The following is a 27,704-nucleotide window of genomic DNA, read 5'->3' on the forward strand; positions in this document are numbered from 1 at the left end:
TCAATCGAGAAAAACCTGAGCTAGCAGATGTCGTTCAATTTTTGACCTGAGGGGAAAGCTTAAATTGGGTTATTGAGGTTTCCAACGTTTGCAATTGGTTCGAGGTATTAAATGGCATTTGTGATCTATACCCACCAAAGTAAGACCGAATTCGACAAGGACGATCGCATGGAAGATGATAAGCTTATATACGTTGTGAGTATAACTTGTCGTGCATCATTAACTTATGGCTAACAACGACGTATTGAACTGGCGCGAGGGCATGGGTCCCGCAATTTGATGGCGCACGCAGAACCAATTGTAGGGAGAAAAATCGACCAAAGTGCGTTTCAAGAAATGACTATTCAAGTACTTGTACTTGTATCGACCTATTTAGCCGTATTTTCTAGTCGCAATCAAAGATCAGACACATTGCGTATCGCGCTGTCTATAAATTTGAAAACATCAAATGGATGAATCCAGCTGTTGCTTTGTATAAGCGTTTCTGAGCGTGTGAGACCAAAGGCAGAAACAAACGGGGCAACGCCTGAACCGCCCTGATGCTAAGCTACTAGATATTGTCTGCCTAGCGACTGGAGGCGCGCGATAAGACTCTCGAAGCTAGTCAACATACTTTGTTAAATCGAAAAGCTTGGCGCACAAAAGCCATTTTTCGCCGATATAGCTCGATAAGTTAGGTGAAGTTGCTAGAAGCCCGGGTAATAATGAATATCAAACAGCTTCTAGGAGTATGAGCTCCATCTGCTCACGATTCGGATTTGATTATGATTACAACATCCTTTGCTGATGCTTTTCTGGGTAAATAACAGAGTTGAGTGGCGCAACGCGCTACCTTGAGAGCAAAGCATCGTCTTGTTAAACTCGAAAATCGATCGGTAGCTATACCAGAAAGCCCCATCGGTCTCATTTGGCATAAACTGGAGATGAAGACGACGACACCAACATCGTATTTTGTACTTTGCACAGTCAAGCATTTAGCGACGTTCCAGTCGAAAGTATGTTTCGTCAAAACGTGCTTGAATATTCGGAAAACGTGGACGGACGGTTATGATTCGTACATTGTATAGCTTTCGTTTTAATAAAAAACGACTTCCTGATTGGTTTTTCCGTAGAACATGGAAATGGACGGATGGGAAGAATTCGTGGACTCTGATGGTCAGACTTATTACTACCACGAGGGGCAAAATCTTACTCAGTGGAACCGACCAGAGCCTCACAATGAAATTGCAAAGATCTTTGAAAGCAGTTCAGCTGAACAGTCGTTAGATGACAGAATCGTGCGTGTGTTTCGTCGATACGATACGGATGAGAGTGGTGAGCTATCGATTGACGAGTTCCAGCTCTTTTATCGAGCACTTTTAGGTCGTGAAAGCGCCAATATAAGTGATGCGCAAGTTCAACAAGTTTTTTCAATTCTCGATGCAAGTGGTGACGGACTTGTGACGTTTGAAGAGTTTCAACTCTGGTGGAAAACAAAGTTACAGATTGAAGAAAACGAGTCGATCGAAGCTGCGAGAATCGCACGCGTTGAACGTCGACGTGACATTTGTCGTCACTTTTTGAAGAATGCAGATGCAATTGTGATTATTGTTCAAAATGATACGACTGAAGAATGTTTTGATTCCAATCTACTTCCGCGACTTGTAGCATTACTTGGTGATTTTCTACTTCGTGGTTTAGCGTACCGTCAAGCTTTATATGACCTTGTAGCAGACCCGATGCAACAATTAGTCTCTCTCGATCAATTTCTCGCTTGGTATGATCATTTCGAGAGTACAGAGCAGGAAAAGCTTGAGATTGTACGAGCGAATTTGCATGCAGAAGCACAACTTCGTATGCAGCATGAAGCTAAAGCTGCTGCAGAAGAAGAACAATTTCGTCGTAAGCAAATGGCTTCTAATGGGCTTGATGTAGCTATTACAGAGTACGAGACCGAGCAACAACAAGACAGAAAGATTGCTGTTTTATTCAACGCTTTTGACGCGGATCATTCAGGTCTTCTGAATGCAGGCAAACTCTTGTCACTTATTAAAGCACTTGGTCATGATATGGATATAAAGCAAGTTACTCGTTTGGCGAAAATTATTGACACCAGTGGAGATGGTCAGATCAATATTGAGGAATTTCTGGCATTTTGGAAAACTTTTAAGCGTGGTCAACCGATCATGCATCAATTTCAACATCATACCGTGCTAGAATCAGTTTCTCAAGTCGACGCAAATGAAGTGCTTACGTCTATCGCATTAAAAAAGCGTGTGTATGGATTTAAACGCTTCGATGTGACTACAATTGAAATCGAAGTTGTAGACTGCATCAGATCGATTATAAATGATTTAAAGTTACGCATTACTCCACTTTTGAAACCTGATGCAGCTCAGCGGATTCAAGCATTGGGACGCGGTCACTTGGCCCGAAAAGGGGTATTCCGACTCGTTTGTAGTCGATATAATATGCATGTCGATACGACAACTCGTCTGTTTTACTTTACTGATATACAAACAGGTAATGTCTTATTCACTCGACCACTTTACCCCACCAGCACGTCTGCAGTGGCTCCTTTTGAAAAAAACGATTGTTTTTCGAAAGGTGAGAGGTATCAATTCGACAAACGTTTGGACAAGCTTCAAGCAAAAAAAAACTTATACGATCACTATTGTTTGTCATCCCTTCCAGCACACAGATCAAGGTACAAACACCGTCCAATGCTGGCATATAGTGCGTTCTACTTTTACGATGTGGTTTCCACCGTGGAGCAACGTCTGAGTTGCAATATTTGGACGCAATTACGTTCGCCCAAACCGGATGTTGTACTTTTACAATTGATTGCGCGACGTCGACCACGTCAGCTCAGGCAACGTAGTCATGACTTCGCGTATCTTCCCCTCCACTATGTTGTTCGTCATATGCCCTTGCAAGTTGCCCTCGTACGCTCGTTTGTTGACGGATACCCTCAAGCGCTAAGTGAGTATGATGCCTTTAAGATGACTCCTTTACATGTTGCTTTGCGCAATCAGCACTCAACCATTAATCTTGTTACCCTTTTGGCTCGAAATCCTTTGACTGGAAGGTCGATAGAGATAGAGAAAACCTCAATATGGGCGTGTCAAACAATCAATGGTGATACTCCTTTGCATGGAGTGATAAGCTATGGTACATCTTTCAACGTATTTCAATGGGCTCTTTCTGTTTGTGCTCAAGAAATTCAAAATCTTGTACCACAGCTGCTCAATGAGCGGGGTGAGTCTGCTTTTCACTTGTTCATTACTCACCAACAGCATTTGGCAGGTAATTTCACATCGTCTGAGTTAAAAAGAAGCATGCGGCTCTTTTTCAAGCTCTTTGACAGAACTGTTCTTTGCACTATACCAACGAAACAAGGAGATTTGCCCTTGCACCTTGCGATAGATGGCTTTTATCGATACAAACTGCGAGTGGGAAAAGGCTTCATTGCTCACCAAAGTCTCAACGAAGAGAAGCCTCTGGCTACAGGCTGGTTGTGGCTTATAAAACGTCTGTGCTTATACTACCCTGCAGCTCTTTTGACTCCAAAACGTAACAGACTTCTTCCTGTGCACCTTGGGATCAAGTATGGGATTCCAGAAGAATTGGTGATTTTAATGTTTGAACTGACAGCTGACGCAGTAATTAAGTCGAGACATATACCGTCCGAAGAGCAGGAGAAATGGCTTCTTTCTGCCACTGCGATCGCAGCTACTCGAACGACGCTACTGCACTTGGTCTTAATGCACCAGCCAAAAGCCACAAAGCTGCTTTCGCTTTTACTTTCTCGTATGCCAGCAGCTTGTCGTTTAACTTCTTTAGTGAATGGTAACCTCCCAATTCATGTGGCTGCAGCAGCACCAGGTTTACACATTGAGATTCTTCACAAATTGTGCACAATGTACGACAAAGGATGTCGGACTTACAATAACAAACGGTATTTGCCACTGCACATGGTGATCGTTTACAATTCGAAATGTGTAACCAAAGTACAAGTTTTACTGCGATATTGTCGCGAGATGATTTTAGCTCATCCTGAAGAACACTCTGGCTTACGTGCTTTACTAATGACCGCAAATACCAAGTTACCAGATTATGGAATATTATTGACCCTGTTAGATGCTACAGCAAACAATCAAATGGTTGTGAATCAAACCATGGATCAATCTCAGATTGTAACGCCATTGTACGCACTCTCTTTGCGTTGTTGTACTCCAGAAATTACTACCAAAGACGTCGCCAAGCGCTGTTTCAACGAATACGAAAAAATTGATAATGATGAAGCGTATTTTCTTGCCCTTGCCAAGTGTAATCTTCGAAAACAGCAAGATCATCCAACAATTCGATGGACGTTCAATAGCATTGTCGAACAATTAAAAAACAAATCATCAGATCAGGCCCTGATTCAGCGGGTACTGTACGTCTTAAACGAAAAGATTAGAGCAATGAATCAAGAAGACGAGCGAGTAAGTAATAAGAAAAGTAAGCGCAAAGGATACGGCATGGTTGTTGATACCGTCACGTTGAACAAAGATCTCATGCTTGTGCGTACAGTGCATCAACTAATGTTCAACTTTCCACTCAATCCAATTCTTCAGAAACTAGGTCATGCCGTTTTGAAAAAGCTACTTCCTTCACCATACATTCGCGCAGTATACAGAGCAAAGATTGATCCGTACTTTAATTTGTCATTGGTATGAGAGCTGCTGTGCTGCGTATCAATTCTCGTCTAGGTAGACTACGAAGAATTTCATTTCCACAATAATATGTAATATACACGACACTTGCAGACTTCCTTCGATGATGAATCAGATGGAGATACGATGTCAATTTCTCCACGTAGCAAGTTCAAGCCATCGCAGTGACTTGTGCTATTAAGATACCATACTTCCACACCAGTTCTTCACCTCGTCAGCAGCCTCACAAGCAGTCGATAATCACTGGTATTTCTCGAGACCATACCAAAACATTCAGATTTATGAATGGTGTTGTGTTTTTGTAGTAGCATCAATTGTCGGCTGAATTAGAGGGGGTCCAGGATGAGGAGTGATTATATCAGCAATTGAAGTATTTCGCTTAGGTGGAAGTAGACCGTGGTAGAACTTGCCGCGCACTGCTGTATCGAATTGAAAAGCACTTGCTTCTTTTGTACTAAGTACGCGTTTGGTTGGGCCGCGATGTGGTTGCTTTTCCAAACGCTGCATTAGAGCAACGACGCGATCAACCGTTTTTTGTGACGTGGATGTTCCAATTGTGAGCTCCACTGGTGATACAAGAACACAGGGATAGAAAAATCGAAGGCCTAAAAATCGGTCTGGATGCTGCAAATGCCTCCTACAAGAAAAGAATAAGCAACAAAAATTGGAAACACTAGTAAGAAAGTCAACGTACTGAATCATATCAATCGACAAATCGATTGTGCTTGTAGCCAAAATTGTCGAAGCAGAACAATGCGATTCAAGAGTCTTGAAAAGTTTGACTTTGGCTTCCATATTTTCAGGAATCTATCCCCAATATGACAAACTTAGACCTAAAAAATTAACAGAAACTTCAGTATACTTTCGTACCGCTTCGATAACGATGTCTGCGTTGGAACAATGCGCTACGTCTGTAACTACTGTAATGTGACTGCATGCCTGAGTTACCATGCTCTTGGTCACGTAGCCGAGATGCAGAAGTGGATGCAACATTTCGTACACAAAAGACGATAACTGGCATTATAAATGATCAAGATACTCGCATTCTTAAATTATGATAATCATGTTAACATTACGAACCGCATTGGCAGTTTGTGGGTTTATATCGCACACAACCACTTGAACACCCAGCAACGATAAATCGATAGCGATACATTTGCCAAGAAAACCTGCGCCCACTACTGCCACCTTTGTATCTCTAGCAGCTCGCTGCAAACTTGCATTCTGATATGCACATGTGGTATTCTCTTTGCTACTAGTCTGATCCATGATACTCGTTGTGCCGCTCATTATCGTGATGAAGAAGTTGTTAAGTTAAGGCGTTTGATTGGCTGAAACCATGGCCGATGAATACATTCTCACGTGTATACAGTTTGAAAGGAAGTAACTGACTACGAAAAGTTCTGCAAGGCATGCGTAGATAATGCGAGATGTTTACGCTTTATGAAGCTTCTCAAATCGACGCTCTCCTACCTTCTTTTTAGATTCAGTGTCTGATGGATTCATATGAGGCTTTAGGCCTTTTTTGGAATTGTCCTTTGGACCTAGATTGAAGCTCAGGATGCATGAGTCTTGTCGTGATAGAGTACCGTGAAGGGATACTGTGATTGAGTGATCGTGTACATGTTCAAGAATATTTGAAGACTGAAATGGAGAAAGGTTCCGCGTGATCAGTAATTGGACACGGGTGAGTCGATCCTGAGCGATAAGAAAATTCCGTTTGAAAGCTTGGTTGTTTGAGACGTGGGGTTCGTCCTTACGTTTTGTATGTGTGGCATTCGATCTTTATTGTCCGGGTCAGGGCATTGAGAATACTTGAGAGTTGTACACCATTCCGAATTCAAGCTAAAGACTAATCAACATAAAATGCAAAGATGCACATCAATATAATGTATACGTGCTTATTGCTTAATTAGCATTTTACCCTGCAAAGCGTTCAGCAACTTGAAAATTGTCGCTCAAATTTAGACTCATAAGCTTTCAATAAACAATTGAACAGAGAATGTCGCTTAAGCCACCAGACAACTTTACATGTGATGGCTATTTTGTACGATATCACGGCCTCTCTTACCGGGTTTCTCCGTACGTTGCAAAGAGGAAGCTTTGACTCGTACTGTCATGGGGTACGTATCTTACATCGGTGTACGTACACATCACAATGTAATTCTTCGATCTTGAAGCGAAGCTCAGGAGTACCAACGTGAAGAACCATTCTAAAGTATCTCGATTATTACTTGGTACAATGTGCATGTGTCCTAGATACAAGAGGACGCGCTTTAGAGACCTCAAGCGCAATTGGCGGCTCAACATTCAGAGTATTTACCGCTTGCCCGGAGACATCCTTTAGCCACAAATAGTGGTGGTGAGACATCTTCAGGAGCACCCAACAAGCTTTCTGCGGGGCCCGCATGAGCTCACATTGTGCTGTATACAATAAGCATCAGGTCCATTGAAAGCAGAAACAGGAAAGATATGAGAGGCTAAGACGGCATGATCTCAACCTTTTTTAAACAGAGCAACAGAACGTCGCGCTAGTGGACCATGAGTTAGGAGGCCACGCACGAGTCTAACATATTGTGCTTTTATGGTACTATTTGTATCGAATCGGCATTCACGTGTGGTACCTTCGTAAGCGAGACATTTCCGAACTGGATTGTACAAGCGACCGACGTCGCGAAAGAACGCAATGCATAATCTGGCTTTTCGTGTGCAATAAATGTAATTCTTGTACACCCGTTTAGGGAGTAGAACATACAAAAAAGATCCAAAAATAAGAGCACTGGTCAGCGGATGTTTCCGAGTTGGAATATTGTAAGTGGGTTTTGGTCACGGCTACCCCTCGGTCGGAAATGGTAACGGTTGCTATCTTTGATGGTGATCATTGCTCAGATATGTCTCACATCGAAACCTTCCGCGCCCACCTTACATTTTTGGATACATTTAGAGATGCTTTAGATGCGAAGCACAATGTCTTGCCGCGTAAGCTAATCTGACGCGGGGTAGGAACTCTATGAGAATTATAGAAGCCATCATGCCCATCTTTCTGCGGAGGAAGAGATAAAATTATTGGCCACCAAGCAGCAACGTGGTACCCGAAGAATGACATTGCTGCGATACTAAACGCTTACGCTTTGTGTGCTCTCAGGTTTTTTCGTTACAAGGTACGAAGAGTCAAATTTCCGCAATATCGACCGACGGACTCCTCAAGGAAGCGTCTTCTCGTAGTTACATCGCACTGTAAAACTGTGAAGTAATTGTATTCGATTTATCCTCGTGGCTGTCAAAAGTAATGGGACTCTGCTTTAGTTTAAAGCAACCCTCACCGCAAAATAAGTTAGTGTTGTTGGATTACACCGTCGGCGTCCCACTCGTTGTGAGGCTTTAGAAAAAGCTTTTAGAGTCAAGAGCGCTGTGCAGTTACGTGCGACGGAAGACATATAATCTACAGTATGCAGAGGTATTTACATGCCAAATACAGACAGTACGTTGTCACGTCCTCGACGGACACTAAATAGAGTGACAAAAATTCTATGTTCCAGTAGCCTTCCAATAAAGTCAGAGACCTAGAGCGGTGTCTGATCCTCGACTTGATTTTGAGATACGATCGCTGTACGGTGGGCTGTCAGAGCATGAAATTGCTGGAAGTTGAGGAATTAAATATTATACGCTCTCTCCTTGTGGATAAATGGTCATAGTTTTAATAGCTTTTGGTGCTATAGGAGATTAAGTTGTCTGGACTGGCTCTCAACAACGTTGCTAAGTGCCTTGGACTAAGCTCGGAAGATTGAAGCTGCAGTGGACCGCGGTCTCTAGGATGCATGTCTAAAAAGGATCATTACATTTAAAGCCGGGGTCTCTGCAATTAATGCTGGTACAGGGCAAAATCAAATGTGTATCGCGGTCTCCAGAGTCGAGTCGGCTAAGGCTAACAATTTGTTAGCTGAATGCTGTGAAGATAGTTACGAGTCGAAGTGGTATCATTCAGATGGTCCATTCTTGTCACGTAACAGTATCAGTGAATTGGCAGCACCGATGGCCCTGTCTACTGCCTGGAGCAAAGAAACTTCACTGTTTGTGGCGACCTAGCTCATCAATTCATGAATGAAGTAAGCAGAGTTGTCATATGAAATGCTATTCATCTCACTACCCAAGCTGAAAGTCCTCGCTGAACATGACGATATGCGAGGTTTTACTAGACGATGAGATGACCGAACGTATACTTATAGCACCATAAAAAAAAAGTAAGATAATCATCCGTCGTGATTGAGCTTGTTTCTGAAAACTCTCGGAGGGTAGAAAACAATTATACTCAAGGATCTCACATATCATTTCGTTCTTTGTGAAGAAGCATCACAACGTGGTGATGGCAGACTCCGCCGTGGGTGTTAGTCACGGATCGAGGAACTTGTCACGGGATTGAATAGTGTTTTCGAAACCAATACCGTGTCATAATAACCTCTAAAAAAAAGCAGTTCAATATTTGATACGTATTCTTCCGTGCGAAGCACAAAACAGGCGAAAGAGTATCGACCTCAGCTCTTTGCACTGACATAATGCGTCAGATAGGCCACCGGCAAGCGGCAAATCATGCATGCCCGAATCAGCAAAATGCAGCTACAATTCCAGCGCAAAATTATTTTTTTAGAACGAAGAGTCTCGAATAGCCCAGTCAGCTGTGCCGTGCATCGTGGCCTGTTTGATGGTTATCATTTACCGCTCTTAAGTGTTAGTGATATCTCTGTTACTTCAATAAAGGTATTAATTATACTTAAATACTGTCTAAGGCATCAGCGACGTTCAGCCGTCTGGCGACACAGCTGTTTAGACTGCATCGCTCACGCGCACAGATCTTCTTTGGCAACACGGTTATCCATAGTAATCCAGAACACAGAGAGGCAAATATGAACATCCGCATCAAACACTAGCAAATCTGTATAAGTTATCTAAAGGCTAGCTTACAAAGTAAAGACTGCGAGCAAATCTCGTGATAACAAACGCCATTGCTGATTGATCAAAACCGGTTTTCCAGCGGGATTGAAGCTTGGCGTGGTCGACTACTTACCCAGCACAGTACAAAATGACACCGCTCTTCATCGATCACCTCGTACAGGATGTTAAATGCGACAGAAGAGGCAGCGGGTAAGGTGGTAATAAAAATAGTCGTATTTGTCCTGATCCTGGTCTCCCAAATCTATTCCGGTAATTTTTTTTACTCATTAATACGCTTTGGTTTGTGTAATAAGCTGTGCTTTACACCAAAAACATACTGATGGGCGTAATTTTCTCATTGTGTTTGTGTATCGTTAATTAATGCGATGGAGAAAATCTATCCACTTTGTGACAAGGGGATGGCTTCGACTGCTTGTGCTATTGTCATATTCAGATTATGTCCTCTTCACTTTGAGCCGTTTGTGATCGATACAGATAAGGCATCGTTGCGCTCAGAAATATCTTAACCGGGACCTCTCACAGAGAATGGAAATACGGAGCATTCTTTGCAGTAAATACATTCGAGATTGATTGTAAGCTGGTGACTTAATTTTTTTGTGGTAGCAATTTTGTGTTGATGAGAATATGCGCAGTGTGGTCACATGTCACGACAGTGACATGACGCATTGAACAGGCGATCCGCACGGTGCACGGGTCATTCGCAACATGTGTTTCACTGTAAATAGCTTTAAAAAGCAATAGAATTTTAAACGCGACTATTGCTTATCAAAGCGCTTGATGCGCCGTGAGCTGCTGAACTACAACAACAACGCAGAACATGGTGGTAAATGATGACGAGGACTTCAATTCGAAATATGTACGAACACACGATACACCACCTTGTCAAAGGAGTGACGTGCGACGTACTGAACGCATCGTACTGGCAGCACGACATCAACATGAGGGAAAGACACATCGGATGGAGCTCTAGTCACATGTGTCGGCACCCTCAGCCTGTGTGTCGATCCCAGCAGGATGTTGGCAGCCTATTAGCATAGACATTATCTTTTGGGATTCCGTAATACGTGTCTAGTCATAATACATTGTGATGGCTGTGAAGTGCAACGGTGTCGCCGTGCACCTAGTATAAAGGATGTTTTGGCTCTGCAAGCTCAAGCTCCCTCAGGCACAGAGAATGGTACTATCCGCATCACACACGCCCCGAATTTAGACTTCCTGGAGTGAAACACGGCCTAAGAAAATCAAAGGCAAAGTGAAGCAGCCAATCTGGATTTGGAAGAATCCAAAAGGGGGCACACTTGAGACTTTCTATTGCAGCTTGAATAACCCTGATTCCATCGCACCCCAGCATCATTTGACATTCCGCTTGAGCTTGGCAGTTGGTCCTGTCTATAGGCGTAGCTCGCATTAAGATTATACACTCACATCGCCATGCAAAGCCTCTTACAGAAACTCCATTGGTATAGAGGCATTGGCCAAATCTTTAGCCAGGAACTTTGCTTGATTTCGCCAAAGACCATGCTTTCCACTGTAAATCTCGAATGGAATTACGTGAGCATCAAAGACCCATGTTCCTTCACTGGCAAGTAGCTTAATGAAGCGCTTGAGCACAGCTGGAAAGTGTTTAGTCAAGATGTCAAAATCTTACTCATGTGATTCCTCAACAATGGGAAAATATTTAGTAACTTCATGACTTACGGCATTCCACTTACAACATACTTGGTATGAACTCCAGGACAGGACCTGACAAAGGTTCTTGCTGTCAAAGGCTGCCCGGCACCTACTGGGGCTCGACGTCTGCCTTCGAAGGGATCGCTGGATGATCCTGCCTGGGGGCTAGCCCCTTCACATCACTTAGACAAGAGCTTAGTGCACGCAGGGCGCATATACTTGGTGCTAACGGAGAAGCACCAGTGGCGAGTATCACGTTGCAGTTCGGCAGCTTAGACCTCCCTTTTTCTCTTAAGCGCAGTTGAGGTGGCAAGTAGAGCGTTTACTGCCGATAATGCACCTGACTCTCGAGGCATGTAATATTTCCTCGCATTCAATGCGACAACCATTACTTCCTCGAAAGAGGTGCGATAGGCGCTGCAGGTATCGCTGCGAGCCGCACTTGTTCAGAGACCGTCCAATATGATAGTTTCTGTTATTGTCTTTGAAAAAGGGTATAACGCCATCGCGGCGATGAAAGCTAGCACCTCTTGGACAATAACCGCAGTTGTCCGTCTCCCTTGCGGGATGAGCATGACCTCGAGACGCACACTGAACGCCTGATTGGTCTTTGCGAACACTTACGATATATGTCTGGTCGGCTCATCCCGTGTTGGTGTCGCATCTTCTACAGAAAGTTGCAAATGAGTAGCACTTCTCGCGCGCAGTCTTCTAGCTTGGAAATCGCTAGCGTGACGGGATAATGCCCCCCTGAAAGATGGCAAAATCCATGGACATCATATTGGATCATTTCCAGAGAGATCGAAATTTACCCCCTACCCCCAAAGGGCAGGATACTGACAATTAACGACCTCACAATGGGAGGTTGTGCTTCATGGACGTACAATTAAGATTTTCTGAAGGTGTTCTCTGAGCACATTTTTGTGACTAATGTATGCCTACAGGCTGGTGATAACCGCTGCAAGGCCTTGGACAACCAAGAATTCGCTCTCCCCTCGAAACAAATTAAGACAACGTTTTCTGCTTGATCTGGAGTCGGTGAGCCTTTGTGTTCCATCTTCAGTCGTCAGATAGATGCCGAGTCTACCAATTGCAACAGGTTGCCGCGCACTGCATTCAGGAGTGTATAGTCATCATTATCCCGCATTAATAAGCGCAAAGAGGATGAATTTACCGATGCTAGAACGAGATACCAAGTACCTTTTTTATCTTTCCTTCTTTGACATCAGTTGTGGTATATGCGAAGTCAAAGCTAAATGAGATAGCTACTTGTCAGTCATGACGAAATGTTAAGGTATAACGCCTCAAACATGAATTCACAAGCATATGTAGATAATATCTATACTATTTATAAATGTAGAACCTGCTTATCCTGCTCAAAAAATACCATCACTCAAATATCATGTCTATTACAAAAGTGCCTCAATTCACTTCATATGTGTTTTACCATTGTACTATTTTGAGCTGCAGTAGCGTCACGAGAGCTTACACGATAAATAAGACATACGCTGTTACACCTTGTGTTGTCATATATCCTTATGTTATATTATCAAAACACGTGGCCCGGTATCAGTAAGGCTTTGAAAATAGAAATTTTCTTTGATTATGTTTTTCCACATCCCACACATATTACAAGTAGCTGGTACTACATTAAACAAAGTATTAAAAAAAGGACTAGACGACGTTCAGAGCATGTTTCAGACAGCTAGACGCACCCAAAACAAGTCAATGGGGAGACATAGACAATATTTTCGTGTAAAACACGAAGTTATGATGATGCTCATTCGTAATACGTCAGTAATATTTATCTTCCTTTTGAATCGCATATCAATACATATATTAATAATCATATATCAACCGTAAACACAAAATAATCATTTAAAGTGCAAGTTTGTTTTTTTCAAATTTTCCATATTCTAACTAGTTATGACAGATGAGAATTAAATCCAGCAGCTCAATACGAAAAAGTCCCAAATCCAGGTGTCCTAAATCGTCCTCCAAGATACTCTACATTAGTATACAAAACTCAAGTCGAGGATACTCTCGAGCAATTCTCTACGAATATCTACGGATCAGTCCCATCCGAGCAAAGCAAGCATTGCCATCTGCAAGCGTCCAATTGTAAGGTCTGTTTTCAACTCAATTCGACTTTAATGGTTATAATAGCTGCCACTTTGGTTCTCGACAAGGACACGTAAACGTTACAGTCGTAATCGTCGTCCACATTGATTATGGACTTTTCTGCGTCTATGATCAGCAGTGCCAGTGGGTACGCTTGGGTAGCCCCAACTCCGATGGTTATGATGCCTGCAGTCTTTGATGATGAAGCAGCCGTTGTGAAACCAACATGGAGATTATATGCCAATATTATTGTCGTAGTTCTCCCTGCTCTTCAGTTTGGATGGTCAACATCTCAATTAAACAATTCAATGTTTCATAGCGAAAGAGATTGCAATGTTCGACCAATTGTAGCTGGAACATGCCTCATGTTCCCTGGACATACTTTAATTGAATGGACAATTGCTGTAAGTTCGTGGATTGTTGGTGGCATGATTGGATCACTTGTTATTGGACGTGTTTCCAATAAATTTGGACGTAAACCGACGTTAATGATAAATGGTGTCTTTTTAATTGCAGGAAGTACCGTTCAAGCTATTGCGAATAGTATTCAGATATTTACTATTGGTCGTGTCTTGGCTGGGATTGCAGCAGGTGGATCTACTGCAATTATTCCAGGATTTATTGGTGAAGTCTGTCCACCACATCTTCGTAGTAAAATGGGAATATGTTTTCAACTTTCATTAACTCTTGGTCATTTCTTTGTTGCTATATCATTCTTCATTGCAAGTACAAGTACTGGTTGGCGCTATATTGCTGGATTTCCGATTATTATTGGATCTGTCTTTCTTTTATTGGCGCCATTTGTTCTTGTTGAAAGTCCTGCATGGCTTTTAATGGTTAATCGACCTAAAGATGCCGAAAATGAATTAGCACGTTTATATGGGGAAAACAATGTCTATACAGCTAAAAAATGGATTAATCAACAACAAGGAAATGCTGAAGCAAAAAGAGAAGGAGCTGTTCGATTACAAGATCTTGGGTTGTCGATGATTGCACCTCCACCAAATACAGGACAACCAAGTACTTTATTACGATTATTTACGTCATTACGTCCTCAAATGTTTACAGCTCTAGGTGTTGCTGGTGCACAACAACTTACAGGAGTTTATGCAATTTTTCTCTTTTCATCAAGTATTTTCAACGAAGCAGGAATTTCCGACACTCGATTAAGTGTCTTGATTGTCAATTTTGTGAATGTTCTTCCAACTCTTGTCTGTGGTTTATTCGTAGCACGTGTTGGAAATCGTTTCTTAATCTTGTTGGGATTAGTTGGTATGTTTCTTGGTGCGATTGGTATCACTGTGTCATTATTGACAAATCTCTCAGCACTTTCAATTGTCTCTATTGCTCTATATGTTGCTACATTTGGTTTAAGTATTGGACCATTAGCATGGGGAATCATTGCTGATATGTTTCCAGATGATGTACGTGCTGTTGGCTGCTCCATTTGTGTCGCTTGTAGCTGGTGCTGCAGTCTTTTCGTTGGCATTTCGTATCCATATCTTGTTAAGACATTGGGTGATTACAGTTTTATGCCATTTATTTATACAATTACGCTCTCATTTCTAATGGTCTTTTCTTTAGTACCTGAAACATATAGCAAGACTATTCAAGAGATTCAGGACGAATTTGCTACTATGTGGCAAAAACCTAAGGTTGTTGCACAATGGCGAATGTCAGGTGGTAGTCAAATTCCCGTGTTAGGATGAGGTAACTTTTGTAACTTTTAGTATTGTTTTAAGATAACAATGTATTGAAAACCTGAAATTTAATAATTACTGCGATTCTTTCAATGTCACAATAAAAGATGGCCGAAGAATTCCGAGATATTTCCTTCCAGATTCAATACTAACTGTCATTCTTCAAATTACGATCTTGTGCTCAAATCTCCCTCTATTCCTATGGTACTCAAGCTTTACGCCAACCTTATTAGTCAACCCAGTCGTGCTACTGAGTGGATTTTACGTCTTAAGAAACAAGATCATGAATTTGTGGCTGTTGCTCTTGGTTCATCCACGTTAAAGTCGCCTGAGTACTTGGCTCTTAATCCCAATGGCTTGGTCCCAGTCTTACAAGACGATGACTTTAGTATTTTTGAAGGGCATGCAATTATGCAGTATCTAGCTGAGAAGTTTGGCTGGACGGATCTCTATCCAACGGATGTCAAAGTTCATGCGAAGGTGAATCAGTATTTACACTGGCATCACACGAACGTTCGTCTTATTACTTCGAAAGTATTAGTGCCGCTTTTTCACACAAAGCAGAATTCGGCGACTCCAGAAGAGGCGATTTTGATCAAGGAAACACCAGCGCGATTAACTAAACTATCGGAGCTTATGGAGAAGTTTTTGGTCAAGGACTTTGTGGCTGAGACTGACCATGTTACGATTGCCGACATTTCTGCCTATTGTGAACTTGTGCAGGTAGAACTTATGGGGATTTACGACTTTTCAAAACACCCGAAACTTGCGGCGTGGCTTAAGCGTATGAAGTCGATTCCATTTCACGACGAGATACACGAAGATCTTAATCAGTTTCTTACGACGCACGGACTGAAGACTAAGGCAGCTAAGTAGCGATTGAATGATACTCATTTTGAGAAGGCTTTTCAAAATTAATACACCACTTTAACTTTATATGTTATAGTTTTATTGGGTGACACTAACTGCCACTTCTGCAAAGAATTCTAATGTAGAACCATCGTCAGTCAATAATATTGAAGATTGACAATGAAGAAACTGTATGTGAATCTTACAGCTCGTACAGTCTAAATCTGACAGTCACTGGTTGAAGTCGTAGCATCCGTGGTGGAAGATAGTAACTTTGAATCATTTGAAGAAAATGCAGCCTTGCAAAATACGCTGCTACATAAGATTAAGACCGACATTGGTTAACGACTTAGTTCTTGTAAAGTTGCTCAACCTAATAGAAAAGTTTCTAACCGTAGACTTTCCTGCGAAATTTCTTATAGAAATTGAACCAATTTGGAAATTTTGCCTTAACTAAGTACACAACAATGTCATAAAACAAATTCTCATTAAATATCAAACAAAGAAAAAAAAACCAAAAGAACTTTAACAATGAATCATTCGAAAATATTCGTGAGATCATTAATTACATTGAAAGCTACCACCTTTCGACACTTTGACAAAACCTGTAGACATTCACTTCATTTCTTCAGCAGCATGAAGTTCATCGTACAAATTTTCCAGCTCCCGAGCAACTTCTTCTTTTTCTTTCGGATCGGATTCTGGTTGCGACTCTAATTCATGCTGTTTGTTAGTAAGCTTCAAAATTCGTTCATAGAGTTTCACAACTGTTGATTCCGAAACATCCATCCACGTTCCTGCATCTTCTTGCTCGTCAAATGATTTTTCATAATCACTTGTACCACCTTCATCTTGTCCAGTCGAATCATCACTAAAATGTACACTTTTCTCAGTTGGACGTAAATCTTCCGGACGTAATAATGCACCAAAAGTTCTTGATAATCGACTAATTGAGTCGTCACGGGGTCCCACGAAATCAAGTCGATCTTCGTCATCTGCTACACTAACCGTTTGACCTGAATACGTACCCTGTACTTTAGGAAATGGTGGTGGTTTCACTGATGGGGACTCGCCAGTTGGTGTACCATGTCCTTGAGATTCAGCACTACGGAAAAAAGCTGGTAATTTTGGACCACGTCGTCGTGTTAAACCATCGATACTTCCTGTTCGTTGATAACGAGTTGATTTTGTAGGAACTTCCGGTTCTAGATCAAGTTCAAAATCGTAGGATGGTCCCATATCAACTTGATCACGAAATCTTGCTTCTTGTTCCTCCCACAATTTCACTTGAATCTGTTCCAGACGCGTTAATGGTCGGTCTGACGGCATAGCAGGAGCTGCTAAACGTCGTTCTGGTTCTCGAGGATCTGGTCCTCTCCGTTTTGTTCGCTCTTGAATCGTTGCTGCCCGTTCGGTTCTTGTTACAGGACCAGGTTTTCCACTATCTTTCGTATGTTGTGCCAATAAACTCGACGTCAAAAATGATGGTGCACCAGAACTTGTTCCGCTTGATTGACTGCTTGCAAATGGTTCAATACCATCTCGATATTGCTCTGAATCATCGTTTTGATACTGACGCCGTCGTCTCAATTCATCTTGATGATGTTGTTGACGTTGTAAAAGTCGTTGTTTGTTCTGATGTTGTTGCAAAGCACGTTGTTGTCGTTGTAATGCACGACGTTGTTCATCATCACGATAAGGTGGCGGTGAACGTCCAAACATTTCGTGGTCGTACACATCTGGATTACGTGGATCATATCTTCGATCATCACGTCGTTTATCACTTGATTGCATATATTCTTCCGATTCATTTCCATCGAGAAGGTATCGATCAGACTCCATACTGTCATTCCCTGGCATTTCCATCGTTCGTGGATATTCTAATTCCGATTCATAAAAACTATCACCACGTGGACTTAAACTTTCATTATGACCACGTCGACCTGATGCTTGTAAACGACGTCGTTGACTATCAGAATCTTCACTATCCAAACTTGGTTGACCATGACGTCCACTACGTGATGTTGGAGAAGAACCAGATTCACTTCGATTGTATCGTTCATATTGATATCCTGGTGCATGAACATTTGCATACGGTGCATCTTCATCTTGACCACTATTTGTCTCGGAATATTGTTCACTTGGTGTTAATCCTTCAAAAGCAGAAGGATCGGTATTCTGAGCACATTTGGAACACACTCGTACCTTTCGTACACCTTGACCCGAGATCGAAACTTCCCATTCAGTACTACAAGACGATGCACAAACAACTTCACCACACTTTCGACATCGAGATTTACGATTGATCAAACCAAATTTCGAGGAACATAAGTTACAATGAGTTCGTTGACTCTTTGGTACAAGTTCAAGATCACCTAGGAATCGTTGAGCTCCTAAACGTCGACGTGTGATAAGTTTTTGCAATTGAGCAATACTTGTCAATCGTTTCTTTTGAATGGTAGCATATAATGGTGCAGGAACTTTTAAACTTCCTTTTAAATTCACTTGAGCACTAAAAATCACATCGAGAAATCCAGGACGTTCACTTTCCACAAACACATATCCCGTATGGTAAAAACTACCACGTACGAGACTGTAATCACTTAATTCAGGACAACATGGTAATTTAATCGAATGATACGAACGTACCCATCCACGACGTCCACTGACATCCAGAAACGTACTTTGACATTCAACAGTTAGAAAGTCCCGATTCTTTAAAAGTTTCGATGGAATGTCAATAGCAAACCACGAGACAGTCACTTGATTTGCATTGAGCATTTTACTACATCCATTTCGTTGAGTTCGTGCATTGTATCGTGGATCATTTAAAAGTGCCGGATCTTCTAATACATAGAGAAGTTGAGCATCTAATATATCGGAAAAACTCTCAACAAAATCAGCTAATTTTGCATCAGTCGAGACATCAAAGAAATCCGCAACTTCATCTAAAGTCGATTGAATGGTCGTGGCACCACAGCCGTACGTTATGGATTCCCCCACCACACTTTCAGGATATCGAGCTTCACCTTTATACAATTGTACACCACGATGCATACCTGCTTCTTCCCATCGTACAGGTCCTTCATTATTACGTGTAGCATCAACTAATGATTTCGCTGATTCTTTTGCTTTTCCAATCAAATATTGGACTTCTCGTTCCGTTAGATCAGGGCATTGAAAGAAATGGGGTGGGAGTGGCAATGTCTTGGCCATCTTCGTCACCAAAACTTTGGGCGATTCAAATGTGTGACTCGACTCGAGGTCGCTTGGAAAACGCGGGCTTGGGGAGTGGAGATTGAGAAGGGGGGAGGCTTCTTCTACCCGCCCACTTTTGTCGTCGCGACGCTTTAGAAAAGAGCCTTTTTTTTAAAAAACGGCAGCTGGCAACAGATTTCTATCCGCGATATACAGTTTCGAGTGGAAGAGAATTTAAACTGAATGGAATAGTCGCCAGAAGGAGGAAGTAACCTAAAGATGGTTTTTTTGGACGTATTTTATTAGATTTTATAATGGACTTTGATATATAACATGATGACGCTAGAAGCGACAGAGTCTATTTTGAAATTTTTGGAGCTTATATACAAGTACGTAAAGTAACGGTAGATATTTTCCAGCTGTGTATAGGCGCCACGTATAAAAGTCACTCGACTGGGTTGTTGCTAATGCCGATGGTAAGAAACTGATATAATGCATCAGAATAGCATATGTCGAATAGTAATTTCAGGAATGTACTATTATGATACACTCAATATCAATCGGTCAACTACAATTCAAGTGCAAAGCCTTTTATGCGCGTATCGCGTCAGTAATTCTTGTCGTCGTGTCGACTTGAAAATTCTTAACAACAAATCGTGCTACAGAAGTGAATCATCTCAATTTTTCTCTGCGTCAGGGCAATTGATGCGACGTGTGACGAAATATTCAATCCGACCTGCACTTCCAACTAATATCGAATTTTAGATACGATGCGTGCTTACTTGTCGTCGACACGTACCCTAAGCTGAGATAGACCACAGGAGAAGTAACTGCGAGATTGCTTCGAACGCAATCTCTGCACTGGCGTTGTGTCTCGAACTATCGGTTCCAACGCTATTTACATGTGTTCAAAACATCAAGACCAACAACGATCACACTTGGCTGAGACTTTTGACGTTTTAAACTCGTGGGCTTCGATTGCAAGAAAATGCAATGTTGACCATGTGTACATGTGTACGGGAAGGATAAGAATTAATGAGATATCGCGTCAGGCGTGCTGAATTCAATCATGTCTTTTCTCCATCACGACATTTCTTTCTTTATTGTCTGAGTGCTCAACCAAGTGCATTACTTCATCAAGCTTAGTGAATCTAAATAATGAGAGACGCATATTGTGTTTAGCATTGTCATAATCACATCGTATCTCAAGAGTTTGTTGACCTTGCGAAACATAGCATTGCTGGCATTCATTACGCGTTGTATCTTTGCGTTAAAAAGAAGCTTTACAATTTCTCATCGCTGTTTATATCATTTAAGCTTGACACTAAATCGCGCGTATATTGTGTAACAAAAGACGAACGACGATCTGGCTTGATTCACATGCGACTGTCCTCAATCACTGGATGCAATGATTGCTGTCTATAAACGTATCAAGGACCACAACATTTGCAGTAAGTTTATGGTTCCACCTTACTTTGCCCTCAAGCTTTATAGCCGACATCGTTTTCATATGACTAATCGCAAATTAACACTCCAATCAACGTATTATTTTACGCATTTAAGGGTCAAAATCATGAAACTTTCGAGCAGTATCCTGTCGAAAATTTAGACACTGCAATTTAAAGCGGAAATTAGTGAGCAAAACATTTACCTAAATTCTACACTTGTACTGTATGTATTTTATTGATCATAATTGCACCTACAAAAAATACTTTTACAAAGTTACGTCACAGATATCCACATTCTCGCCTCTTGCATATATCGTTTTGAACCAAGCGTTACGGCTGGTTTGACCTCTGTGTAATCGACCTGTTCATGCACAACAGCCAGAATTGTGTTCTTTTTAAGAAGAATTATGAGAAGTGTCTCGAGTAGTGGAAGAAGTGGCTGACCACTTAGATCCTAGGCTGCGATTCACATGGTTCTTTCCACCACCGTATCGTGTCAATAGCGTCACCCTCTCCACGCATATTTATGGTGTCAGGGAAATAGGTATCAGGCTCGTAATAGAGCCTTTTTGAGCCAGTACAAACGCCAGACATGTATGGCCAGTTCGATAAAGACCACGAAACACTGATTGATGTGAATTTCTTGGCTTGGCTTACAATAAGTAATTGATGGATGTCACTGCTTCAGGCTTCATGTTAGCTGAAGAATGCGGTGAAAAGCTAACAGAATGTCGTATGGAATATCGATGCGATAACCTTACTATATTTACAAGAGTTGGATGTGATGCTTATGGGCTCAATGCTGTTGTTACGGTTAGCTCAAATTCCAATAATTGCTGCATACTGATCATAGTGATCAATATCACGACATGCATGCTTAGCTTTAAGCTCGAATTTCTTTGTTACTAATCATCAGGCTAAAGGATGTTCGCATAGTGCTAGAATACGAAAAGCAATCATCGTACTACTCATGCGCGATTACTGAATCCTGCATTAATGACACTGAAAACAAGTGTTTGACAAATAGCCGTGTGGTTTGGCGTCACCACTGAAACGTTTCTTCATGTAAACAAATGCTTGCATTCTTGCTGTTTTACTTTGATTACATCATTCAGAACGTCTGTTGGATTCGAGGATGATGGGTATCTTCCAGGTAGCAGACAAACATGTTTCAAATTTGAAGCCAAACCTTTACGACTGGTTATAAGTCAGCTTTACGTTTTGGTGCTTTGAGTAGCCATTACGTCTTACCATATGCTCTAGCACCGAGCAAGCTCTATTCTAAGATACCAAGCCTCTGTTTTCTTTTATAATTGTTAACAAGGACGCGCATAGTGCGTTAGACAGATACGTTTTTTTTGGAAAATGAAAAAATCCACTAGATGAACTGAAAAATATAAACAACATACTAAATATTACAGAAATAAAGAGTACAGGGGTATACTACTTCGTATATATTTCCACATGTATACATCTCATAATTAAATGAACCATTTGTACAACTCACCAACAAGGTTACTACAGTGAGGGGACGTCATGTTGGGGGAAATAAGCTGTGGAGCTTTAAACCACAGAGCAAATTAGTTGAGCCTTACTTATTTTCTTTTAACAAAGATACAGGTTCGTAGATGCGGTGTTTGCAAAAATGTGGGTCATTATAGCAAAACCTGTCATGAAGCGAAATCTTTATGGTTGTCTGGCAAATAGTTAACGAGTACGAAATTATTTTTTAGCTTTGAATGGGTTCTTCCACAATATATAACGATGTTTTTATTTGTCACCTTCTCTTTATGCGGCATAGTAAATCTGTATACACATGTATGCGTGTATAAATCTATACATGACTGTTGTAACACTTGGTATATTTTTCAAATATCTGGTATGTTGTTTACAATTTTTCTTTTCATCTGGTCATTTTTTTTATTTTCCCTCTTTTTTTTATTAAGTTTTGGCGCTTGCAGCATATATATCAGTGGAGGATTGGAAAATAATACCCACAACTTACTACTACAGCAATTCTTACAAATTCTGCCAAAAAACTTTTACACCAATTATAGTGTTTGTTTAATCCTCCATATGACGCAGCATTCCACATTTGCTGTAGTTTATTATATAAAACTTAAGCTAAGTAAACTCTTCTAATAGGATGTATATATAGTTATGTGATCCGCGATGTAGTCTTGCTCGCGATTGGGCGGTATCGGATAACTTTCAGCAACTTTGAAAATTTGCAACAGCGTCCTGAATAGTTGTTGATGGCTGCATCGAGCTGTGGCTCTTTGCTTAAAGTAAGCTAAGCTATGATCACCGACCTTACGTTCTATACTAGAACTAGTATGAGTGTAGCGGATCGCAATCCGCTTCCTCCAAGAGTACCCACAACCTCAACCCAAGGCAAATACACTCTTCCGTTCAAAGTGTAAATTGTATTTCTTTCTTTTATTCGCGGCAAAATCGCCTATATCTAAATTTATAGGTTTTCCTGATTAAATAGTAAAACCTCATTAAATGCATAACTACTTGCACGTAGTGTTACGGTGTAACCACACCATCGTGTGGTCACACCATCTTGTGTGACCCACCTATTCATATCAGGGAACGTGTAACAACGTTACAATGGTAGTGTTAAAAATTCCAAAAACAATCTTAAAACTACTGATCTGTCGTCACCTATCACGCATAACATCGTTACAAGCGAGGAAAAATAACAGCAAAGTGTCATATAAGTTGAAAAAGGGCAATAAAAAGTTTGTACTATGTTCATGATACAGAGCGTCTTTTGACTCAAGCTATCATGCGTACAGATAGACTGTATATGTTTTACAACAATAAACATGAATAAAGTCAGAATACAGTGAATATATTTAACTACTCTTATCAGAACCAATCTATCAGACACAAAAATTGACTATTGCAAAGAGTAGAAGCACGATAAATGAAATTTGAATTTGGAATGATACACCGTGAACATTGCCCTATTCACACTGCTCTATTTTTTACATTAGAGATACATTGGTTTGCATTGGCAGATCTCTTGCTGAAGTTTATTCACTCAGCACACCTTCCAGGTGCTTAATGTTGATGTCCGGATCCGACCTACTGCGCTGCACGACTATGGACGAATATATCGTCTTCATGTACGAAGAATTGCAAAAACTTTGGCAGAGAAACATTTGGCTCTGGGATTACCCTTTAACAAACGCACAGGGATTGCATCTGCCGAGCCATGCGACATGCGTGGAGCTTGATCCTGCAAGTCCTGCTATTTGAAGAGTACATAATTTTTAAATTAATGCAATTAAGACGAACACGAAAAATATTCGATTTGCTTTTCTTCATGATCATATTGCCTTTGATTACTGACGTGAGCGTCGCTGCTTTAGAGTAGAGGATAGCTCAGCTACAATGTATAGCGTAATTGCTGCTCTTTTTGCAACAGTGCGCTCCACATCTGACTGCCTCATATTGTAGGATCGAGAGGTACAGTTTCAGTAAGATCATGTAGAACACCGGATGTGTCGGCATATGTCAATAATATAACTTGATTCATTCTTAGCTGATATCGTGCACGGTCCGAAGTTGAGCGGTCGCAACTTGGTCTTACAAAATACAGATATTTTATACATGAGTAAGTTAAACGCATCCAATTAAGCACTTTTTCACATCATACTTATGTGAATTCTGCCATCGGCTTGTTTTTTTTTTGATTCTCAGTTATAGTATGTAGCGGTATGCATGACAAACAAAGTCATAGACGTAAAAACTGGTTTCGCTACGAAGTGCAATCAGGCTGATATGAGCAATCCAAAATGAATCTATACCCCCAACTCACAATAACCTAAGCTAATTTGACCGGAGTCACTTTGAGACGGAGTCAAATGATCCCAGAGGATAATCAAACCATTTAAATATACTAATATAAAGCTTGCAGGGCTGGACTCATTGAGGGAAGCAACTTGCTCTAATCACTTGCTCTGAGTAAGAGAGGCCGAGATGGCTATGGCATCCGCAAAGCTTTAGAACGAGCAACAGTGCGTGGCGCTAGCTATCTTCAAGCTCGGGGGCCGAGCGTGAGAATAAGAACTAAAGTGTGGTGCTTCGGTTGAATCTACGTTCCCATCCTGGAAGGAGCAGAAGCGTCAGCTTTCGCGAGTGTTCTCGCCGCCTGACCAGGCATATCGCGTGCGATCGCGCTTCCTTGCCACCCGACAAGGCAAGAAGGAGTTGATAAACCTTGTCTAAGAGTTTAGAGCTTTCATTGCCGGGATGGCAGCCATCTTCTCCCCAAAGCGGTTGCATTGACCGTCTTTTTGGAGGACCTCCGCACTGGTGTGGCCAGAATGGAAGTCTTCCGTGTGCATCCGTCTTCTTTTTTTCAAAAGAGGTGGAGGACCTCCGCACTGGTGTGGCCAGAATGGAAGTCTTCCGTGTTTTTTTTGCATCCGTCTTTTTTTTGAAAAAGCGGTGGATGTGGCATAGAGTGCCGAACGTCACTTTCAGTCGGCACGACTTTGTTGGAATGGACACCTCCAAAGCTCGTTGAGCGGAACTGAGTAAATTGGATATCAGCTATGCTGAGAAAGGGGAGAGAGCACCGAGCTGCCGAGCAGCGTTGAAACACCCGACGGTGTCGTGTCTGTGGAGACGTCCGTCATCTTCGGACTGGCTGTCCCCTGTGCAAGGCCCGTAAAGGCTCATCAAACCGACGCATCGTTTCGAATCAGTCTGGTTTGTCGCGGAAAATCGACAACACCCAATAAGCGCGGGGCGCTCTACTGGGAAAGAATTGAGTTCTGTTGAACCTTGAAGATCGATAGGACAGCAGGGCCCAGCCCCGAAGAGCTCCGTGCTCTTAATCACGGAACGTGTATGCAAGCCGAGCTTGCTGGTCGTGAAAGCGACCGTGAAGGGCTTCGAGAAGCCATGGAAGATTCTTATCGACTCCGGGGTGTCGAGCGATTATGCTCAACGCCCCACGATCGAAGGAAGTCAGCTGTATGCTAAGGCGCTGAAAGCGCGGTTGAGTAACACCGTCGCTGGTCGCTTAGAGACGGGGGATTGTGTTACAGTGCTGAGGGTCCTTGTGACCTCGGTGTCGAGTTTCTTGACATCGATAGCGCGGAACGCTGGATAATCTTACAAGGTATTACCTTGGTATGGCATTGTTGGAACACCATGAGCCATGGATCGATTGGAGGTCGAAGACCTTGGGCGCTACGCGCACGTCTCCTATTGGAGCTTTGGTGAGTCGAGCCCGCCTTTTTTAGAAAGCAAAAGTGCAATTGGTGCGGGCACTGGACCCGGACGGATAATGCGCTGGATATCGGATGATCTGAATTGTCGAACACCGAAGGTGCATTGGACAAGAATCCCGAGTATGGCTGAGTACTGCTCAAGTATTAAAGCAGTTGCTGCACGACAGAAGTGGCATGGTCGAGCGCGAGGCCCAAGTGATGCACATGGTATGGCACGAAACCCACTGAGCACTGCTCATATTACGAAGCAGTTGCTGCATGCCAAGAGTGGCAGGTCAACGAGGTCTGATGCATTGAAAATGAGGTCCTAGTGATGCGTATAGGCAGTTTCAATTCTAAACGGAAGAGCGTCTTTACCTAGGTTAAGGTATTCAGTACTCGTGGAGGTAGCAGATTGCGATCCGCTACATTCGTACTGATTCTTGTATAGAACGTAAGGTCGGTGACCATAGCTTAGCTTCTTTTAAGCAAAGAGCTACGGCAGCCCAGCTGCAACACTGGTCTCATATTTACTGACGATTGTCGTGTGATGCAATACTTGGATACGATAATCGCGTCAAATTCATCACGCAAATATCTATTCGAGGTTAACACGCATGGCGAGTCTCGAATCAACACTTCTTGGTATTTAAGCAATGGTCAAATGGATTTGATAGATCTTTTAGGATAGCCCATCACTACTCACACTCAGATTTATGTGAATGTTTTCACTGTAAAAAGCAACCATGACGGATAAGTGGTTCAGCTCCGTCTTTGGTACAAAACGCCCTTTTTTGGTGAGTAAACTTTCCCTTGCATATATACTTAAGGTGTACAACATTTTGCTTTAAATTAGCTAAGTCCAGTGATCGTAAGGTAAGCCAATACAAATACCTTGGCTTCTCCGCTTACAAACACATAATCTTTTGGTCACATAAAGCGCGTTACGGTATAGAGCTGACATAGCACTACGGCCACATCCTGGCAAAATGGATTATTAATAAACTCCAAGGCGTGAATTTCATTTCGAGACATGATAGCGACCTACAAATTCATCGGTTACGACACGGCACATAGTCACTTCCAACCTTCATCTGCCCTATGCCAGATTACAGCCGTTCATATATATCTTACCAAAAATTTACTGAGAAGACCACGACATAAAGTCATTCTATCCTGACTAATCTTGATATTTTGGCTAGTCGCTGCTTCTACCTTCAGAGCCCTGCCCAAGACAAATAATGATAGCATTGCTTTTAGTTTCAAGCCCATGTACTGCAAAAATCCTATTTCGGCTTTTCGCTCCCGCCTAAAGGACATCTGCCTCCCGGTGGATGTGAGTTAATGGATCATAAATGCCCCGTCAGCGTAAAAGTGCAAGGTATGTAGTATTTTAGCTGAAACGAAGTTTGGTCCTATGGTCCATTACATCTCAATCACGCTGGATTTAAAATGAGATCGTATCTCTAAATCATGCTCAGCACTAAAGAACATCCAGCAATGTCGAGCTTTCCATACTTCACTTGATGCTTCAAGCAAACGTTCGACACTCTTACCGTGTTCCCGATGCACAACACACGGATATTGAATCCTACAGATAGGTTTCTGCTCTTTGCGTAATGTCTACAATCTTGGGCAGTCGCGTGTTCTACATTATTTCGCGATACACCTGGCGTAATCTGAAACTTTTCCGTGTGTACACATCCCAGAGTTTAACATTAACAACCACAAATTCTAGGTTGTGAGCACCACTTCGTTTGATAAGAGTCGCTTCTTCAAAAGCTGTGTGTATTATTGACCACAATTTCTACGAGGATGAATAAAGGCCAGATATTC

At 41.9% G+C, this 27,704-nt stretch overlaps 8 protein-coding genes across 8 annotated transcripts; 3 read left to right on the forward strand and 5 right to left on the reverse strand.

Moving 5' to 3' along the window:
- Nucleotides 1-395: 395 nt before the first annotated feature.
- PHALS_05812 (uncharacterized protein) lies at nucleotides 396-649 on the reverse strand (the record flags this gene model as incomplete). The annotated part of the gene is made up of 2 exons (XM_024723117.1): nucleotides 396-536; nucleotides 614-649. The coding sequence occupies 2 exons, from the start codon at nucleotides 647-649 to the stop codon at nucleotides 396-398; spliced, it is 177 nt and encodes a 58-aa protein (XP_024574126.1).
- A 466-nt stretch (nucleotides 650-1,115) lies between these two features.
- PHALS_05813 (Calmodulin and related proteins (EF-Hand superfamily)) lies at nucleotides 1,116-4,700 on the forward strand (the record flags this gene model as incomplete). Its single annotated transcript, XM_024723118.1, has 2 exons — nucleotides 1,116-2,586; nucleotides 2,674-4,700. The coding sequence occupies 2 exons, from the start codon at nucleotides 1,116-1,118 to the stop codon at nucleotides 4,698-4,700; spliced, it is 3,498 nt and encodes a 1,165-aa protein (XP_024574127.1).
- Nucleotides 4,701-4,976: 276 nt separating this feature from the next.
- Nucleotides 4,977-5,987, reverse strand: PHALS_05814 (3-hydroxybutyryl-dehydrogenase; the record flags this gene model as incomplete). The annotated part of the gene is made up of 4 exons (XM_024723119.1): nucleotides 4,977-5,334; nucleotides 5,392-5,504; nucleotides 5,568-5,711; nucleotides 5,778-5,987. 4 exons carry the CDS (start codon nucleotides 5,985-5,987, stop codon nucleotides 4,977-4,979), a joined length of 825 nt encoding a protein of 274 aa, XP_024574128.1.
- A 5,103-nt stretch (nucleotides 5,988-11,090) lies between these two features.
- Nucleotides 11,091-11,338, reverse strand: PHALS_05815 (uncharacterized protein; the record flags this gene model as incomplete). Its single annotated transcript, XM_024723120.1, has 2 exons — nucleotides 11,091-11,260; nucleotides 11,296-11,338. 2 exons carry the CDS (start codon nucleotides 11,336-11,338, stop codon nucleotides 11,091-11,093), a joined length of 213 nt encoding a protein of 70 aa, XP_024574129.1.
- Nucleotides 11,339-13,549: 2,211 nt separating this feature from the next.
- On the forward strand, nucleotides 13,550-15,148 carry PHALS_05816 (major facilitator superfamily; the record flags this gene model as incomplete). Its single annotated transcript, XM_024723121.1, has 1 exon — nucleotides 13,550-15,148. One exon carries the CDS (start codon nucleotides 13,550-13,552, stop codon nucleotides 15,146-15,148), a length of 1,599 nt encoding a protein of 532 aa, XP_024574130.1.
- A 192-nt stretch (nucleotides 15,149-15,340) lies between these two features.
- On the forward strand, nucleotides 15,341-16,015 carry PHALS_05817 (glutathione theta class; the record flags this gene model as incomplete). The annotated part of the gene is made up of 1 exon (XM_024723122.1): nucleotides 15,341-16,015. One exon carries the CDS (start codon nucleotides 15,341-15,343, stop codon nucleotides 16,013-16,015), a length of 675 nt encoding a protein of 224 aa, XP_024574131.1.
- Nucleotides 16,016-16,603: 588 nt separating this feature from the next.
- On the reverse strand, nucleotides 16,604-19,204 carry PHALS_05818 (Membrane trafficking and cell signaling protein HRS, contains VHS and FYVE domains; the record flags this gene model as incomplete). Its single annotated transcript, XM_024723123.1, has 1 exon — nucleotides 16,604-19,204. One exon carries the CDS (start codon nucleotides 19,202-19,204, stop codon nucleotides 16,604-16,606), a length of 2,601 nt encoding a protein of 866 aa, XP_024574132.1.
- An 8,089-nt stretch (nucleotides 19,205-27,293) lies between these two features.
- On the reverse strand, nucleotides 27,294-27,572 carry PHALS_05819 (uncharacterized protein; the record flags this gene model as incomplete). The annotated part of the gene is made up of 2 exons (XM_024723124.1): nucleotides 27,294-27,459; nucleotides 27,538-27,572. 2 exons carry the CDS (start codon nucleotides 27,570-27,572, stop codon nucleotides 27,294-27,296), a joined length of 201 nt encoding a protein of 66 aa, XP_024574133.1.
- Between the last annotated feature and the right edge of the window lie 132 nt (nucleotides 27,573-27,704).

This window comes from Plasmopara halstedii (assembly GCF_900000015.1).
Source record: "Plasmopara halstedii genome assembly, contig: Scaffold_291, whole genome shotgun sequence".
NCBI lineage: Eukaryota > Oomycota > Peronosporomycetes > Peronosporales > Peronosporaceae > Plasmopara > Plasmopara halstedii.